The sequence below is a fragment of the Choloepus didactylus genome, chromosome 13, assembly GCF_015220235.1.
Source record: "Choloepus didactylus isolate mChoDid1 chromosome 13, mChoDid1.pri, whole genome shotgun sequence".
Taxonomy (NCBI): Eukaryota; Metazoa; Chordata; class Mammalia; order Pilosa; family Megalonychidae; genus Choloepus; species Choloepus didactylus.
In genome coordinates this window covers 81767095-81786496 of record NC_051319.1, presented here as the reverse complement: position 1 = coordinate 81786496, position 19402 = coordinate 81767095, and the positions used below count along the sequence as shown (strand labels likewise).

Here is a 19402-nt window from a genome sequence, read left to right as displayed (position 1 = left end):
TTTCCATTTTATTAGCGTCATGCCCTATCACTTTTCCCCTCATTGATTTCAAAACAATGCATCTGCAGAGAGATGGGGAGGGTAAGTATGGTTCACCATAGTTTAGTTTTTTTTTTTTTTTGCCTTTTTATGGTTCACTTTGCTTATTATTAGCCCTTCTCCTGCTCCCCCAATATTCTTGGAACAGTGTTCTGGGTTAAAATTAATACCCAGAGAAAGTTATTTCTGTTACTTTCTTCTTTTCATAAAACAGGAGATTTCTCATTAACTATTTATTACCAGTTGCTTGTTCACTGGGAAGCAGGTACAAGGGTTGCTTTGAAAATCAGTTTATTGCTGGATTTATTGTGGAGTTGCACACTTTGTACCCAGTTTTTAGTTATCAGATTGATCTGGGCTTCAAAAACAAACTAAATTATGTCCTTACTACCCTGAAAATAATGTAATGTTTTAAATTACTAATTGCCTACATGTAAAACTAAATTACCAAAGCAGCAATAATTTGCTATTGTGTGAAGAAAAAGAAAACATCAATCTTGAATTTTGACACTGTCAAGCCATTTTTCCATTCAAAAAATACTTAAAAACTCATATTTGCTATTGTTAATAGCCATAGCATCAAAGTTTTAAATCATAGTTACAAATAAAACTAATGAGTAGATGGAAAAGTCCTCCCTGCCCTTCCCCTTCCTGGTCTACAGTGATGCTTGAAGTTAATTTTGTATTTTGGGTATGTTTGTGGATTGTGTGTATATTTGTATGTGTTCTGTATGTAATCAAGCTTTATATGTGCAAAATCATCAAATATATTAGCATACCTTCATTTGAGAACAAACAGGATAACTCCAATAAAATGAAATGTGCTTAAGAAGGACTAGTGCTATTAAGCTTTGTCCTCATAATACTGTTGGCTGTTTAATTGTTAAAATCTATGTTAGACACAGGTATAAGAATTCCCTAACAGAAGATAACCTTACAGTTTAATGTTAGAGACCAAGTGTTGTCAGGTGAGTTAGATCCTCCTGCAGAAATGTCAGAATTATTATGGAGCCAGAGAGCTCCATTTGGTGAGTATTCTATGTAGCCTCTTGAATGGGAAAAAGGCCTCCTCATCCTCTTAACATAGGCACTCAACAGTGAGGAACAATTTATTCACCTGGTGGGATTTGGCTCTTAAATTAAATTCTTAATTAAGGACCTGTTGAGTGTTTGCTATTTTTAAATGAAGTCTTTTCCCTCCTTGAAAAATAACATTTAATCTGATTCTAAAGAGCTTGACAGTGTCCTTTGTTGCTTTACCATTGGGTTCAGAAATTTAAGAGGTACTTCCTTATGTGAAAATGGAACTCCAAACTAAAATGAAGCTCAGATAATTTTAAACCATAATAGACTTTATGAAGATCCTAGTAGACCTTGTTGTTTTCAAAAAATATATATAATACTTTATAAACCATTATATTATGATATGATTTAAAGAACATGTAACTGATATTTTGTGACTTGTTTTCCCGTGTAAAATCAAGAGATCCACGATGCTATTCTTTGTGTTTGTTTTACAGAGCCGTTTCCTGCTTTTAAGTCTTGGCAGGAGGACTCTGAATCTGGAGAAGCTCAGCTGTCTCCACAAGCTGGAAGAATGAATCATCATCCCTTGGAAGAAGACTGTCCTCCAGTATTATCACACCGTAGTTTAGATTTTGGACAAAGCCAGCGTTTCCTACATGATCCAGAAACATTGGATTCCTCATCTAAAGCACTTTCTTTTGCTAGGTATATGATTTCTAGGCACTTAAAAGAGTCAACTGCTATTAAGTACCAGGTCCTCTGGAAGATCAGTCCTCCAAATCTATAGTTCAAAGCTTTCTTCCTTATTTCACAAAGCACTTTTTTTTGGTAATTTTTACTTTTTTGACTCCTCTCTATTAAATTCTGAATTCACTGAGTGCTAGCGTTTGGGGTTTGCGCTCTAATAGAGAAACATTTCCTTGTGATGTATTTATTCATTCATATGTTCATTCATTCATTCACAGTTGAAATATAGAACTCTGAAAGAGTTGCAGCAAGTGGAGCTCACTAGTCCTTAATATTTTTACTGTCAAAACTTTAAATTGACTCTGAATGTCAGGAACTTTCCTTTGTGGTTTGAACACCAAAACATCTCTGAGCTGATAGGTCTGTCTCTTTTCTGTCTTTGTCTGCACAACTTTTGAATAATTTCAGACCGTTTTCACCACCAGTGTATTAGCTAATTTTGTGGTTTCTAACATCATAGTGTAAGTTTCTTTTTACTACCTATCTTTTAGATTAGAGACTTAATTTCCCTTTAAGGATAAGCTTCTTGATAACAGTGTCAGGTTGCATCAGGGCAATAAGAGATATGGTGCTGACACTTGACAATTTAATACACACTCTTGGCTTTTCATTTTAATTCAGGATTCGAAGATCATCCTTTAGTTCAAAGGATGAGAAAAGAGAAGACAGAACACCATATCAGTTGGTAAAGAAACTTCAGAAAAAAATCAGACAATATGAGGAACAGTTTGAAAGGGAAAGAAATAGCAAGGTAAGTTTGTAGCGTTGCCCACCATGAATTTGATCTGATATTAGAACTGGGAGGAAGGTTTTGGGAGAGCATTAGTCCAGCTCTGTCCTGAGAGAAGAATGGAACCTGGGGTATGTCCAGAGTGATAGATATCATATAGATACAAAATCATGTAGATCCTTATCCTCCTAATTTCCAGGCTAGTATTCTTTCCATTGCACCATTGCATCTCTGTATTTCCAGTGGCAAAACAGCTTAAGAAAAATTTTTAAAGCAAACGTTTTACGTTGACAAATCACATTAATGCTATGTCTGTTCCCTCAAAAGTCACAAGTGTCAAGAATATTGTGTGTGGGTGCGTGTGTTTGCTTTAATAATTACTAGAACATATGAAGTGGAAAGAGAACTAAACTTGGAGCTAGAAGTCTCATATTCAGTTCTGACACCTGCCAATTACTAGACCCTGCTCTGGGAGAGCTTTACTTAATATCCTGCGCCACCTACTTAAAATAATTTAAGATGAAATGAAGATTTAGCAAAATCTTTGTTGTGGGAGCTGTAAAATACTATTTGGATATAAATGAACATAATCATTGCTTACCACAAAGGTGTCAATGATTCTATTTTAAATTTTTCAGCCCTCCTACAGTGATATTGCAGCCAATCCAAAGGTATTAAAATGGATGACAGAGCTTACCAAACTGCGGAAGCAAATTAAAGGTATAAAATGTACCATTTCTGAAAGGCATTTCCGTTTTTAAAAAATGTTCTGTGTAACAGTCTGTGAGAATTATAGTCTTATTCTTTTGTAATTTTTAATCTTGGGCACTGTGTGGCAAAAATAGTTTCCTTTTACTCATTAGAGTCAAAGTTGCATATTAAGATGGGAAATCTCAATATCTTTCCTGGGTTTTTATTAGTAATACTTCTTTGAAAGTTGCTCTGGATTATAAGTATTCATAGGTGAATTGATAGTAAAAAGTTTATCTGAAATATATTTCAAGTATTAAACAGTCTTGGTTTTTCAGTAGGTATTTCATAAATATTTTGCTGGGTATGTCATATATGACTAATCATAATGTATCATTTCTACTACAAGACTAAATTAAGTCTTTTTGAATCAAAAACTTGCCTCTTATGTTTCTGGGTGCCAGCTCAGTGTAGCAGTTATCCAAGTATATTACTTTGTAAGTGTTTGGTGAATATGTTTTTAATAATTGTTAATACTGTAAGAATTATCTGTGCCAAGTATGGTTTATGATCATTTTGATTTATTCATTTGAATTTATTCAACAAAATTTTAGAATTTCTTAGGTGCCAGGTACTTTTTAAACGCTGGAAATGTAGCAGTGAACAAGACAGACACATTCTCTCCTGTCATGAAGTTTACATTCTTGTGGTTTAAAATAAATTCTCTTAACTCTTCTTTAGGGAATTATTTACCCCCACAAATTTTCTCATGCATTTCCTTGTTTAAAGTCAGTTTCCAACTATCAGTTAAATTCATTACCTTGACTGGGTTATTAATTGGTATCATTAAATTGACTGCATAGCTGCTAGAATTATCTTTTAAAAATCAGGTTACTTTCAAATTCAAAGCACTTTATAGTGGACTTCCCTTTCTACTTAGAATGTCCAAACTCTCTATCATGGCCTTCAAGGCCCTGCACACTCTGGCCTTCAGCATTTTTTATATCACTTTCTTCTTATTTTTTTCTTCTTATTTTGTTCCTCAAACGTGCCAAGCCTTAAGGCCTTTGCACTGACTATTGCCTCAATTGGGCAGGAATGCTGTTCCCCTAAATCTTCTGTGTTAGATTAGCTCCTTATCATTCCATACTCAACTCAGATGTCATTATCTTAGAAAGACCTTCTCTGTCAGTTCAAGCCAGTGTTGTTGCTTCTCCACAGAGCTCACTCCTTTTAGCACTCTGACACCATCCTGTCTTACCTTCCTTATAGCATTTACCAGTCTTTGAAATTATTTGGTTTCTAAATCTGATTACTTGGGTATTGTTTTTCCTTCCCTTAATAGACACTCCGTCAGAACAGGGACCATGTTTGTTTTGTTTACTACTGTATCTCCAATCCTCAGCTGAGTATTTTACATTATAGTAGCCTTTATGAATACTGGTTGAAAGAATAAATAGTATTGCTCTCTTGCTGTATGTGTAATTTAAATATCCAAGGAAGTGTGCTGTTTATGTATAATTTTTTGTCTCAGAGCTTGCTTATTACTTTTGACTGTACTCACAATTTAGCTAAAATCACAATTATTGATCTATTTTTTTGGTTGTGAAATGTAGATGCAAAACACAAAAATGCTGATGGCGAATTTGCACCTCAGACACGTCCTCGTAGTAACACTCTTCCAAAAAGCTTTGGCTCATCTCTAGACCATGAAGATGAAGAGAATGAAGAAGAATCCAGGGTCATTCAGAAGGAGAAGAAACCATCTAAGGAAGCAACACTGGAACTTATTCTGAAAAGATTGAAAGAAAAACGTGTGGAGAGGTGTCTTCCAGAAGATATCAAAGTAATCTTGAGCTATGGTTTTTGCCTAGAGTAGCATGTAGATTCTCCTGAAACAAAATATCACCCACAGTGGGGTAGAGATGTTTGTATAGTGTGACTGGTCTGAGTCTGCAGATTCAGAAACCTGCTTTTGTTGGCAAACCAGAAGTAGTGTGTATATGTGTGTACCTTAGTCTTGATGCTAATAAAAGCCATTTGCAACATTAAATAAAATAACAAACATGTATGTGTGTTAGACACTTGTAAATGCTTTACATATATTAACTCATTTAGTCCTCATTAGAGCCCTCTGAGGTAGTAGGTAATATCCCCATTTTACAGATTAGGATATTGAACACAAAGAGATTAAGTAACTTGCCCAAGTTTATGAAGCCAGTATTCATAATTTATCCAGATAAAATATAAATCAAGCCATCAGAAGAGGTTGGCACCTACTTAATTAGAAGAATAGATTCTACAGGACACCAGAAAATGTTGTCTGCAAATCCTTAAGTAAAGAATTCATTCTTATTAGTCTGGGCTAGGCTGGTGATATGTGTTGCCCTTTCAGCCTACATGTTTATGTTGTGGGGGTGAGGAGAATAATGGTGCCAATGGGATTTTTTTTTTTATCCCTAGAAAATGACAAAAGATCATCTGGTAGAAGAGAAAACTTCTCTCCAGAAAAGTCTTCTGTACTATGAAAGTCAACATGGAAGGCCGGTAATGCCTCTCTGGTTAAAATGATTTAATTTACTCTCAGAAAAAAAAAAAAAAAGAAGTGTCTTTCTGGTCCACATTATTCAGAGCTGTTTTGTAGAGCATTGTTCCCTGCACTTGCCTACTTATTTACAGTAAGTTTTCTGATGACTAAGTGATTTCCTTTTTTTCTTGCTTCAGGTGACGCGGGAAGAAAGGCACATTGTTAAACCTCTCTATGATAGATACAGACTTGTAAAACAGATGCTGATAAGAGCTAGTATCACTCCTGTCCTTGTAAGTAAAAAGCATGTAATTATTTCATTTTACCAAGAAGTACTCCTTTAAAATAAAGTATGATAGAATATTGGAGAAATACATAGCCAAGGTAGAAAAACATTATATATGTAAGGTGACATTACGGACTTAAAAAAAGACAGGAAACTAATAATAAATGGTACTATTGTCTCCCCAAACTCATTTTTATATGATTATGTCATTAAATCCTAATAGTTTAAGTCACAGTAAGTAGAAGATGATAACTTCATTTCACAAATGATGAAATGAGGCTCGGTAGGTGGTGATGTGCTCAAGGTCATTTAGTTTCTAAGTAGGAGAAGCAGAAATAAAACCCCATATTTCAGACTCCTTGCCTGGGTCCTTTACACGTATATTCCCATCTTTTGAAAATGCATCAATTTTGCGGTGGCCATCATGAGTACTGTTCATTAAATTGTGTAATATAAACTGGTTCTTTTAAATTTCCTTTGCTTTAAAAGTAACAAATCTGAAACTCTAAAATTGATGTTTATATGCCTTCTGGGGCCTATAGTTAGCCACCTAAACTCTATTTTATTCAGGTATAATCAGTTTTCTTTGAACAAGGAATCCTGTATAATATATATTCTTCTCACATAAGCCAGTCACAAGGTATTTTTGTATGTTACTGACATTGTCATAATTCCATAGTAGGGTAAAGAGTCTTTGAAGTGCTTTATGAAAACCATTTTAGAATCCCACAGGTTTGTCTTTGAAAACTGAATCTGTATGAAGCTTTTATAGATCTTACGGACTCCTAAATAGGCCAAAAATAAAGAAAAATTTGGAGTCTAAAAGGATATGGTTAAGCCATTTTAAAGGGAAAGAATAAATAATCTTTAAAGGGAAAGAATAAATAATCTTTTCAACAATGGTGCTTGGATAACTAGATAATCCATAAGCAAAAGAATGAAGTTGGACCCCTACCTCTTGCTGTATACAAAAATTAACTCACAGTGGATCAAAGACCTAAATTTTAGAGCTAAAACTATAAAACTCTTAAACCATGGGAGTGAATCTTTGGATTTACTTGGATTAGGCAATGTTTTCTTAGATATGACACAGAAAACACAAGTGACAGGGGAGACCAAGAAAATGGCGGCATAGAGAGGAGTGGAAATTAGTCCCCCTGGAACAACTAATAAATAACCAAGAACGACTAGTAAATAATCTGGAATAACTGCTGGGAGACAGCCGTGACTGTCCACACATCATACACCAACCTGGATTTGGAGGAATGCCTGAGATTGCAGCATAAAATTGGTAAGTAAAACTGCAAACCCAAGGCAGGAGTCCCCCTCTCCCCCCACAGCAGCCCAAACTGCAAAACCTCGCTGTGATAGAGAGCAGCTCTCTCTGAACAAGTGAATATGCCTCAGTCCAGCTTCACCTGGGTTTTAATTAACAAGCTTGGACTGCTCAATACAAGCTACAAATCCCCAACAGCGAACAGAGACTTTTAGTGAAGACAGACCTTAAAGAGCTGGAGGACTTCACTGTCCTGGAGGGGGAGCCCAGAGGACCAGGTGCTATCTCTGGCCAGTGGGTGAAGTTGGGAGGGCCATGGACTGGCCCTGAAGTGGGCCTTCCTGTCCCCTTTTCTCTCAACTTGGGTGGCTCAGTGGAGAAAGCCACAGCCATTTTCAGTTCACAGCGCTCTGACCCAGACAAGGATGGAGACAGCAGGGTCAGAGAGACAACTTATTTAAAAGCTGATGATCACTCCCTAGGGGGTGTATCTTCCCTAAGAGGAAGGAGGTGGTGCCCAGCCTTAACAGCAGCCTCCCATTCAGAACCAGACCCCAGAGCCGAGGGGAAAACAGCCAAAATGGAAACAAAGCAGACCACACCTCCTTACACCAGTCAGGAGTGAGAGGCTGACAGACACCACCTGTTGGGCAGGTTAGGAAAAGCACAGCAGTGAGAGGCCTCACAGGGATGTCAATCTTCTGAGACACACCCTCAAGGAAACCTGATACTGAATATTGCCCCCTTCTGAGACCTGAGCCTGTTCTGGTCTGGGAAAACCTGATTGGGGTAACCAGGGAAACCAGATGCCTAGACAACAGAAAACTACGATCTACACTAAGAAAAATGAAGTTATGGCCCAGTCAAAGGAACAAACTTAAACTTCAACTGAGATACAGGAATTGAAACAACTAATGCTAAATCAATTCAAAAAGTTTAGGGAAGATATGGCAAAAGAGATGAAGCATATAATGAAAACATTGGGCGAACATAAGGCAGAAACAAAGTTCGAAAAAACAACTGGCAGAATCTATGGAAAAGAAAGGAACAACACAAGACATGACAGACACAATGGAGATATACAACAGCAGATCTCAAGAGGCAGAAGAGAACACTCAGGAACTGGAGAACAAGACACCTGAGATCCTACATACAAAAGAACAGATAGGGAAAAGAATGGAAAAATACAAGCAGCGTCTCAGGGAATTGAATGACAACATGAAATGCATGAATGTATGTGTCATTGGTGTCCCTGAAGGAGAAGAGAAGGGAAAAGGGGCAAAAGCAATAATAAGGGAAGTAATCAACGAACATTTCCCATCACTTACGAAAGACATAAAATTACAGATCCAAAAAGCATAGTGTACCCCAGACAGAACAGATCTGAATAGGCCTATGCCAAGATACTTAATAATCAGATTATCAAAAGTCAAAGACAGAGAGAATCCTGAAAGCAGCAAGAGAAAAGCGAACTATCACATACAAAGGAAGTTTGATAAGACTATATGTGGATTTCTCAGCAGAAACCATGGAGGCAAGAAGGAAGTGGGTGATATATTTAAGATACTGAAAGAGAAAAACCACCAACCAAGAATCCTATATCCAGCAAAATTGTCCTTCAAATATGAGGGAGAGTTTAAAATATTCTCTGACAAAGAGACAATGACAGAGAAATACTAAAAAAATACTAAAGGGAGCGCTACAGAGAGATAGGAAAAGACAGGAGTGAGAGGTTTGGAACACAGTTTTGGGAGATAGTAGCACAGCAATGTAAGTACACTAAACAAAGATGACTGTGAGTATGGTTGAAAGATTAGGAGCATGTGGGACACCAGAAGGAAAGAGGAAAGATAAAGACTGGGACTGTATAACTCAGTGAAACCTTGAGTGCTCAACAGTTGTGGTAAAATGTACAAATATGTTTTTACATGAGGGAGAACAAATGAATGTCAGCCTTGCAAGGTGTTAAAAATAGGGGGGTATTGGGGGAAAAATACAATCAATGCAAACTAGGGACTGTAATTAACAGAAACATTGTATTAAGCTTCCTTTAATGTAACAAAGGCAATATACTATAGCTAAATGCATATAGGATGGGACATAAGGGAGGGGTATGGGACGCTTGGCATTGGTGAGGTTGTCTGACTCTTTATTCTACTTTAGTTTAATGCTATCTTTCCATTTGTTGCTTCCTAGCTGTCATGTTTTGTTTTGTTTTGTTTTTCTCTTTTCATTTTTCTTTTGTCTCTCTAGCTTCTTTGACTCTTCTTCCTTCTTTGTGGAAGAAGTGGAGATTTCTTTATATAGATAGTGGTGATGGTGGTGAGTACATAAATATGTGACTATACAGGGAACCACTGATTGTTTACTTAGGACGGAATGTATGGTGTGTGAACAAAAGTGTCTTAAAAAATGGGTTGATGAAGAAACCTTGAGGACACTGTATTGAGTGAAGCAAGTGAGACACATAAGGACAAATATTGCAGGGTCTCACTTATATTAACTAACTATAATATATAAACTCATAGATGTGAAATATAAGTTACCAGGATGTAGAACGAGGCTAAAGAATGGGAAGCAATTGCTTATTATTAGCAGAACGTACACCTAGGTTGAACTTAAGTGTTTGGAAATGGACAGAGGTGATGGTAGCATGTTGCAAGAATAACTAACAGTGCTGAATGGTGTGTGAAGGTGATGGAAAGGGGAAGCTCAGAGTCACGTATGTCACCAGAAGGAACGCTGCAGGTTAGCAGATGGAATATATAAAACAGTGAATCCTGTGGTAGGCAGTGTCTGTGATTAATTGTACAAATATTAGAAATCTCTTTCATGAACTAGGACAAATGTATATAACTATAATTAGAAGTTAATAGTAGAGGGGCATATAGGGAAAAAGTATACCTATTGCAAACCATATACTACAGTTAGTAGTATTTTAACGTTCTTTCATGAACAGTAACAAATGTACTATACCAATATTATGAGTCAGTAATGGAGGGGGGATGGTTAGGGGTATGGGAGGATTTGAGTTTGCTTTTTTTGTCTGTATTTCTTTTCTGGAGTAATGAAAATGTTCTAAAAATCGAAAAAAATTAATTGTGATGGATGCACAGCTGTATGATGGTACTGTGGGCAACTGATTGTACACTTTGGATCTTTGGATAATTGTATGATATGTGAACAATCTCAATTAAAAAAAATAAAAATAATAAAAGAGAACAGAAGTGACAAAAGAAAAAAATTAACTTCATTGAAATTTAAAACTTTCGTGCTTCATAGGACACCTTTAAGAAAATCAAAAGACAGCCTGCATAATGGTAGAAAATATTTGCACATCATATGTCTGATAAGGGACTTGTATCTAGGATGTATTTTTTTAAAAACACTTTTTTACAGCTCAACAATGAAGAGAAAAATAGCCCAGTTTAAAAATGGGCAAAGGATTTGAATAGACATTTCTCCAGAGAAGATATTCAAATGGCCAGTAAGCACACAAAAAGATGGTCAATGTCATTAGAAAAATGCAAATCAAAACCACAACAAGATACCAGGTCATACCTACTAGAATGACTATAATTAAAGAAGACAGAGAACAAGAAAAATCATCATACCCTGCTGATGGGAATGTGAAATGGTGCAGCGACTTTGGAAGCAATCTGGTAGTTCCTTAAAAGATTAAACCTAGAGTTTCTGAATGTCCAGCAATTTCATCCCTAGATGTATCCCCAAGAGAATTAAAAGCTTTTTAAGATCTCGTGGACTCCTAAATATTACTGTCTACCATAAAGATAAAGACTCAAACAAATACGTATACACCAGTGTTCTTAGCAGAAGCATTCATAATAACTAAAAGATGGAAACAAGTCAAATGTCCATCAACTGATAAATGGGTATCCATTCAATGGAATATTATTCAATCAAAAAAGAATGATGTTCTGATACATGCTGCAACATGGATGAACCTTGAAAAGATTATGCTAAGTGAAAGAAGCCAGACACAAAGGTCACATATTGTATGATTCCATTTATATGAAATGTCCAGAATTGGGAAACCCATACAAACTGAGGTAGATTAATGTTTGCCAAGGACTGAGTGGGTAGAAATCTAATTGGTATGGTGTTTCTTTTAGGGGTGATGAAAATGTTGTGGAACTAGATAGAAGTAATGATTGCACAACTTTGTGAATATATTAAAACCACTGAATTGCATACTTTAAAGAGTGAATTTTATAAGATGTATGAATTATATCTCAATTAAATTTTTTTAAAATGTTGAGTCCACAGACCAAATAAAATAAGAGCTATTGTTAAAAGAAAAATGCTCCCTGTTAAATGCTTTCTTTCATTTAGAATTTTAAGAATATTTATTGAATGAACTCTTTTAGACTTACTTATACATAAATTACCATATCTCACTGTTGTGCATACATAAAAAGGAAAGTATACACAAAAAATTATTAAGGAGTTCCTAAAAGAATTTAAAGTTTATGGTTAAGCTTTTGAAAATTAAGTTTAATGTTTTGTACAATAGTGAAGTAAAGCTAAAGTACTGTTTTTACACTGAATACTTTTAAGTACTTAAAGTGTAAACTGTTTGTATTGTTGATTATTACAGGGATCTCCATCCACCAAACGAAGGGGTCAGATGTTACAGCCAATCATAGAAGGAGAAACTGCACATTTTTTTGAAGAAATCAAGGTAATCTTTTAGAGAAATCATTCTCTAATCCTAAAGAAAAAGTTGAAAGTATGGCCTGTTTGATTCTCTGCTTGAATATCTTTTTAGGAAGAAGAAGAAGATGGTGTTAGTCTGTCATCTGAGTTAAGTGATATCTTGAAAACTGCTGTACAGGCACAATCATTTTCAAGTTCATTGGAAAACTCAGAATCTGATGTTGAAGAAAATCAAGAAAAACTGGCCCTGGATCTGCGATTGTCAAGTACTCGAGCAGCTTCTATGTATGTATGCTGGCTTGTGATTTTAGCTTGTATAATAAAATTCATATGCCTAGAGATGTAATGTTAAATAATCAAACATTTGGGGGGGAATAAATAAAATGCTCAAAGAAGCATACATTTGTTAAAGTGTAATTTTTCAAATATGTATCATTCTATTTTCTTCATAAAAATTAATTTGTTTCAGATATTAAAAAAGTAAAATCCTATTTTTTGATGCATAACAAAGTGCAGGAACCAGCTGAGAGTTTATCTGTTTGTTGTATATTAACAACTTCATCTGTGGAATATATGTTGTATGTTAGTAGTTCTCAGGCCAGGCTGCACTTTAGAATTACCTGGGGAGATTTTTTTTTTTTTAAGTACTGAAGCTGTGAGTCTTTCCCTCAGCAATTATGATTTAATTGGTCTGGGATGGAGCTCAGGCATTAGTGTATTCTAAAAGCTCCCTAGCTGATTTTAATTTGCAACCAGGGTTAGAACCACTGTCAAGAATATAATAATCAACAGTGCTCTTTCAGTATTTCTTCTGTTTCACTTTTAGGCCTGAATTACTGGAGCAACTTTGGAAAGCCAGAGCTGAAAAAAAGAAACTACGTAAAACATTACAGGAATTTGAAGATGCATTTTATCAACAAAATGGAAGGTTTGTTGTGCATCACAAAATTTAGCCATCTGTCCCTTTCATTCATGAGTGCCCATTTGTTAAAGGAATATGGAATAACAGAATGTAAGTTCTGCATGTAAGGATGTTAACATTGGAAGTAAAATTTAAAAAGCATCCCTATACACTTGAAACCCTGTTTTTGGTGGCAAGAAAAAAAGCAGAGCTGGAGTAAACATTTGGTAAAGTATTCCAGGTTTGTCCTAGAGAAGCTTGGTTGACTGGCAGTAATTTTATGTTCTTAATTCTATATCCTTACCCTTGTAGGAAGTGGTTGTGAAATGAGTTGTTTCTCTTTTTCTTAGAAAGGGTACCATAACAGGATTGGTATCCTGAACTTGTTTGGATTCTTAATTTATATACTGAGCACAGTGCTCCATGGGCTGCATACTGGGTCTTTCCAGGGTACCCATTTTCAAGGATGTGTAACAGTATGGCAGTCATGTGGCTCCTTTAGTATAATATGGCATATGCCTTTATCTAACTGGATAATGCACAGTTGGCACTACTGGGCTGTTTTAAAAGAAAATTATATCCCATATCAGATGGTGGCCAGAAATGAGGGCCTCAGAAATGTTTTGTTTTTTTTTTTTCAAGTAACTGGATGATCTTACCAAGTCAGTAGCTATAGTACACATTCCAAAATGTGTTTACTTTAAACTAATTCCCTCTTCTTTGAGTCTCCTGTATATGCTGGCATGTATGTTAGGCATTGTGTTTTGTATAGGATTGTATTTTCCAAGTAGCTCTTTGATTTATTGGAAGAAGATTTTGCTCATACTTAACACTTAGAATGGTTTGATGCTTTGCATAGTGATAAAACTGGATTAAGTTGGGTCATTAATAGAAGGTGGGAAAACTATTCTTATGCTACAGTTAAGATGGTTTACTTTTACATCTCAATTCATTGAAGCTGCAGTTAACTAATATATGAAATGACTCAATATAGTCCTCCAGCACTTAATATAACACTAACAGACATGGCAGAATTTAGCATTGGATGTCTTATTAAAATATTTGGTTACCTTTAGTTATCTAAACTGATCATTGATAAGAAGGATAACACCATTTAATCTTTTTCAACAGAAGGAATTCATCAAAAATAGTATTTTAGGAATCTTCCTTGGGAATGGGAATGAATTAGTCCAATAATTTTTTTCTTGCAGAGCAACTTTTTATTTGAACTTATATTTGACAATATTGTCTCTCACATTAGGACAACTTCTAGGTCTTTATTTTCAAATAATTTCTACAATATTATAGATTTTTTTTTTTCTCCCTAGGAATGCCCAGAAAGAGGATCGTGTTCCAGTGCTTGAGGAGTACAGGGAGTATAAGAAAATTAAAGCCAAACTTAGGCTTCTTGAAGTTCTTATCAGCAAACAAGATTCTTCAAAATCCATATAAAATATACTCCTAGAAAACATCATAAAATCATTTGTATTTCCTGAAGCTGTCACCACGTGTACTTGGTTGGTACTTGAGTTCATTTTGTCAGGCACTCAGAATCTCATTTTGTACTTGGTTGTGGTGCCACTAACGAAATGATGTGGAGGGTAAGTAGGCCCTCTCTAGGGAGCTTAAGTGATGTTCCATATTAACCACAGACTGTCCTCTCTACCTTTCGCAAAAATGCAGTTTCCTTCATTGTTTTGTACTACAGATACATCCTGTTCCCAAAAGACTAGAATTTTATCCCTTCAACTTCAAGAACTTTGGAAATACAAGCTTTTTGTTATTATCAACTTTTTTTTCAGTACTGAAGAAAGTTGAGAGGAAAATGTTCACACCACACTGAATTCTTCAGTTGCCTTTTTTTTTAACAGAATGACTGAAAATATGAAAGAAAAGCCTATAAAAGTGCACATATGCAACTGTGTTATATGTTTTCTTAGAAAACCAAAATCAAACTGAAATTTCAAGTCCTACTGTGGAACACCTTTCTGTTTAATTCCCAAAGTGACACTTTCTCACAAGGTAGTATGTTAGCAAAATCTTGCAGTTCACTGGTCACACAGTTCCTGGATGAAGATAACAGTGGGTAGACCAAAAAGTGACCTTGCTTAGTAGGTTAAACACACACCACACATTACATACAGAACTGAATCATATCACATGCTGCCTGTGGGACTTAAGTTACTCTTTGTTTCCTCAGTTACTGTTTATCAGCTGGTGATGATGTGATTTGTCTGGATCAGATCCTGTGTTGTTGCCCCAACCCACCTGCAGATAATGTGAGACAATAGCCATGTCAGTATGTAGGAAATCTGATGGTGCTCAGATTTATGTAGTCAATCAAATGGGCCTAAATTGACAAAATAATCATTATGCCTAAAGTAAATCTATTCTTAACAAGGGCTAATACCACTGCATTTTTACATGTACCCTCAGGGGGTTTGCATCATTTTTTTTTTCCTTAATCAGAATTCACATACAGAAACACCCTTTAAAGGACCACCTTTTGCTATTCAAAGCAGCTGGTCACAGGATGTGTGGTGGTATGCCCCTTGTCATATACTCTTAAGCATACCTTTTTTATTTTTCCTTTGGTTTTGCATGGCTTCAGGTACTCTCTTGGTATCATTCTGCTAATCATTTTTACAGAGTGGTTGATTTATTTGTGCTAACAAAAATAGTAGTCATTAAAAACAGATTCTGGCCAGGCTTAATCAAAGTGTTATTTTTTTCCTGGTGCTTTTTTGGATTGATGCTTGTTTCACTTTGTGGCCATGTTTTGCATGCAGTAACTCATGCATGGTTTTCTTGCTAATATTAACAGTTTGTTCCATACAAAAACAGACTGGCAACATCCTTTAATAAGGTGAGGGAAGCATGAACCTCAGACTTCTGGCACTATTACATAGTAAGCACATGAAGTAGTTTCATAATAAATAGTGTTTTCTAGTACTTCACATTTCACCTGTGTGTGCAATCCCTTTTGGTGGGGGAGGGAGGGGTAAAGTCCATTGGTAGTGAATGTGTAGTTGGGGAATAAAATAGCACTAAATCCAGCCCTCTTTGTGTGGTTTCCTTTTGATACAGCTAGGTAATTCATAAGGTATACTTTAAAAAGTGAAACTGAAACCGCCAAAAGATGTATCACTTTGATTTGAATTCATCCTGCAGTGTACATTTCAGTTAATTTCTTTCACTCTCTAGACAGGGGTGTATTGAAACATTAAATTTAATGTGCACTGTATGTTGTTTTATATGAATGTTTGTGTTTTATATACCACATGCACAAATGTCCATATGCACTATTTAAATGTTTTAAATAATATATTACTTCTTTATAATGCTTAAATCTATATGAGTACCATATTTTTATATGTCAGTGGCCTGACTGGTCTCATTTTAGAATTAACAGCTGCTTTGTGATGTTTGTTATTCATTGTTAATGTTTGGCTGTCAAATAGAATAGATAAAAATGGCATGGCAGCACTTATGCTATGTGAAAGTATTGTGTGTCATACTTGTACAATAGGTGGTAGAATTAGGCAATTTGAGATAGTTTTACTTTAGTACAAGAAAAAGTGTATATCTATATACAAGTAATATATAGATATAAATTTCCACCAGTATAATTGCATTGCTGTGTCTGGCACTTCATTGTATAGACTTTTGTAATAAAAGAACTTTAATCTTTAATGTTCTAAGTCATTGTAAATGTCTTTTGTTTGTTTTACATTAGATGTTAAAAAAGAAAAAAATGGAGATCTCAGGTGTTCCCCATCCCTAATGCTCTTAAGGCTTTATTTGAGTTATCCCAGAGACCATGTAGGGGGACAACAGGGTTATTGAACCACTTGGGGGCTGGCTGTCGCGCTGGGGAGTGGTAAGGCACGGAAAGGCCAGTTGTTGATTCCCTTGGATATCTAGGGAGAAAATGCAGAGGACAGTCAACATTTAATGCTGCTTGGGCTAAGAGAATATGTGGCCCTTCTAGTAGGGCAGATATAGCCTAGAAAAATTGATGTTTCCGTTTAATTTCCAAATTGCCAACCATATACAATTTTCCAACCATCCAAGCAGGACCCTTGCAGCACCCTCAGTTACACTTTTAAAACCTGATTGACTTCTTATGACCCTGATACTCCTACCCCAATCTTTGAGTACATTTTGCTTTTAAACTAGTTGAGGACACGTTTGAGAAACTTTGTGCAATTCTAGAAATTGTTTAGATGAATTTGTATTTTGAAGATATTAGTGAAGTTCCTGCAAATGGTTGGGAATTTATTCTACACTTTGGCTGTTTTAAGGAGACTTTGAATTGGGAAGAATGGATGTGAGATTATTTTACTTGGGATTGCATATACTGGTTTTCCAGAATCCTAAGCATTTATTAATTTATATATGGCTAAAGGAAGTCAGAATATGCTACATTATGCACTTGAAAGCACTAACAGTTCTTATACTCTGTGTAACTATAAAAAAACTCTTTTTTTACCAACTTACTCTTTACTATTAATTAGAAAGAGACTCACCCAATAAATATAAGCAGCATTATTTTGTACTTTACATTCCAGAGAATTTATAACTTCATTTTGAAATCAGCGGTGTGTGTGTGTGTGTGTGTGTGTGTGTGTGTGTGTGTGTGTGTCTGTCTGTCTGTCTGTCTGTCTGTCTGTTTACTCTGGAAGCATATTGTATACATGGGATTGTACAGTGAGTTCCATTTAGGAGTGCTTAATTCTTGGAAATCATTTGATTATCATTGGCCCTTAGGATAGTGTGATGATTGGTGATTTAGTGCTTTTAAGGTGTGCCTGAATTGAGGACAAGTTTAAGAAATTATTCATTATATGAATATGTTGTGAGACCTGCTCACTGATTGCATCTCACCTTTACTTGTCTTGATTTTGTATAGCTGAAAGCTTTCTCATCACTTGGTTTAATTTTAAACTGACGTAGTGTAATTCCTTCTCCAGTTCCACGGCATATAAAAAGAGTCTAGAAGATAATTTAGAAGGAAGAAGAGAATGAGTCAGTAATACGCTTAAATGCATCGAGAGACACAGGTTATTAGTGCCTATTGTAAATGCTGTGAGTGGGAAGATAGTATTGTAAGCTCCTAAAATATGCCCTGTATGGCCAGTTATGTATCTAAAATTCTAAAGCTGTGAAGAATGGTATCAGCTATGCATATTAAATGTCAATGGTAGTTCTTATTATTTAGAGATGGGAGATAGAAGCAGTGGGCTCACTTGTCACCTTATATTTAGTCAAATGCAATTTTCTGCTTTCTGTTTAATTTGAAATATGGGTAAAAAATGGAGGGGGGGGTACACCCAAATACCAGTGGCATCTCAAAGAATAAGATTCTGGGTTCAGGAAAAATGTGATTCATGTCCCCAACCCCCATGTCATGATATTCCATAGTAGGCTGATTGGAACAAATGCTTACTCTCGAAATTCTTGTTGTGTGACAGGCTGGTAGTCATCTTCAATTTCTGCAGAATAATACTTTTTCTCAAGTCTCTCTTTCCATTTTTTCATCTGCTCTGCACTCTGAATTTCCTGTCAAGTTAGTAAAAAAAAAGCGTAAGCTACAACCTTTAAAAATGTCTCTATTTCCAGTCTTTGGCCACAAACATCACAGGGGTGAGAATCTTGAACTATTCTCTTCTGTTCTCCAGGCCTCTTGATTTTGAGTCCCACTGGCTATCCTTTTTTTTTTTTAATAGGGTATTTTAAAGTTGTAAGTATCAACTCTCGTTTCATTGCCTCTTCCCTTTTGTGTTTCTAGTTGTTTTTTCCTGATTTTCTCCTTTCTTCCCTTGGCCAAGGCTGAGATGATGTTCTTTGTACCTCTGCTCTTTAATAAAGCAAGGGGCTTCATAATACATGGGTGGCTATTCTTTGCCTTCCCAATTCTTCTCAGTCAGACTACTGCAATCCTACTTTATAATAATCCCAAATCCCCTCTTTTTAGTTACTGCCTTGGTTAGTCAACTTCTGCATTCCAATCTGTTCACATACCCAAAAATAAGCTCCTTGAACCAGAAAACTCTTGTTACTGCAGGCTTCTCTTATCTTAATGAATGCCTTCCATGCTTTGTGCTCACTACTAACTACCCATTTTCTTTACTGTGTCCAAACACCTTCCTTCCAACTCCAGAAAACAGATCTATGCATGGTGGAAGTTAAGGAAAGATAAAGAGGAGACAGTGCGCCCAGAATATGATTCAAAAGCTTCTTGATATTAGGGTATCATACTTCCATGCTGCAGCAATAATGATAGGTAGCAAGGTCCCTGTGTAAGGGTTCTGATGATGATGCCTGAGTTCATACCCTCCGTTTGCCTGACAAGGGTGTTCTGTTCTAGCCAGAGAAACTAATGTGTTATATCAAGAAAGTGCCTTTCTTTAAACCAACATATCTGAGGCAAGCAAAGAAAACTTTCAGTTTTCCTAGCTTTATTTTTTTTGTTTTTCTTTTTTTAAACAGTTTTACTCACA

The 19402-nt window shown here is 35.8% G+C and overlaps 2 protein-coding genes across 6 annotated transcripts in view; one reads left to right on the top strand and one right to left on the bottom strand.

Annotated features, from left to right (window-relative positions):
• Positions 1-19372, top strand: part of FAM13B (family with sequence similarity 13 member B) — a 128509-nt gene extending 109137 nt beyond the window's left edge. The window contains exons 14-24 of one of the 5 annotated variants that reach the window (XM_037800784.1): positions 16-81; positions 1560-1770; positions 2434-2563; positions 3181-3262; positions 4849-5078; positions 5696-5779; positions 5957-6052; positions 11940-12023; positions 12111-12283; positions 12825-12926; positions 14228-19372. In XM_037800784.1, coding sequence (XP_037656712.1) covers positions 16-81; positions 1560-1770; positions 2434-2563; positions 3181-3262; positions 4849-5078; positions 5696-5779; positions 5957-6052; positions 11940-12023; positions 12111-12283; positions 12825-12926; positions 14228-14351 — 1382 coding nt within the window. In that variant the 3' untranslated portion in view covers positions 14352-19372. The remainder of the gene's footprint in view (positions 1-15; positions 82-1559; positions 1771-2433; positions 2564-3180; positions 3263-4848; positions 5079-5695; positions 5780-5956; positions 6053-11939; positions 12024-12110; positions 12284-12824; positions 12927-14227) is intronic. The other 4 variants (XM_037800780.1, XM_037800782.1, XM_037800781.1 and 1 more) reach the window with 4 other exon arrangements.
• PKD2L2 (polycystin 2 like 2, transient receptor potential cation channel) overlaps positions 14447-19402 on the bottom strand; it is a 75528-nt gene continuing 70572 nt past the window's right edge. Inside the window, exons 13-14 of the mRNA XM_037800785.1 lie at positions 18349-18461; positions 14447-14480 (exon numbers count right to left, since the gene is read on the bottom strand). Of these exons, the coding sequence (XP_037656713.1) occupies positions 14447-14480; positions 18349-18461 (147 nt within the window). The remainder of the gene's footprint in view (positions 14481-18348; positions 18462-19402) is intronic.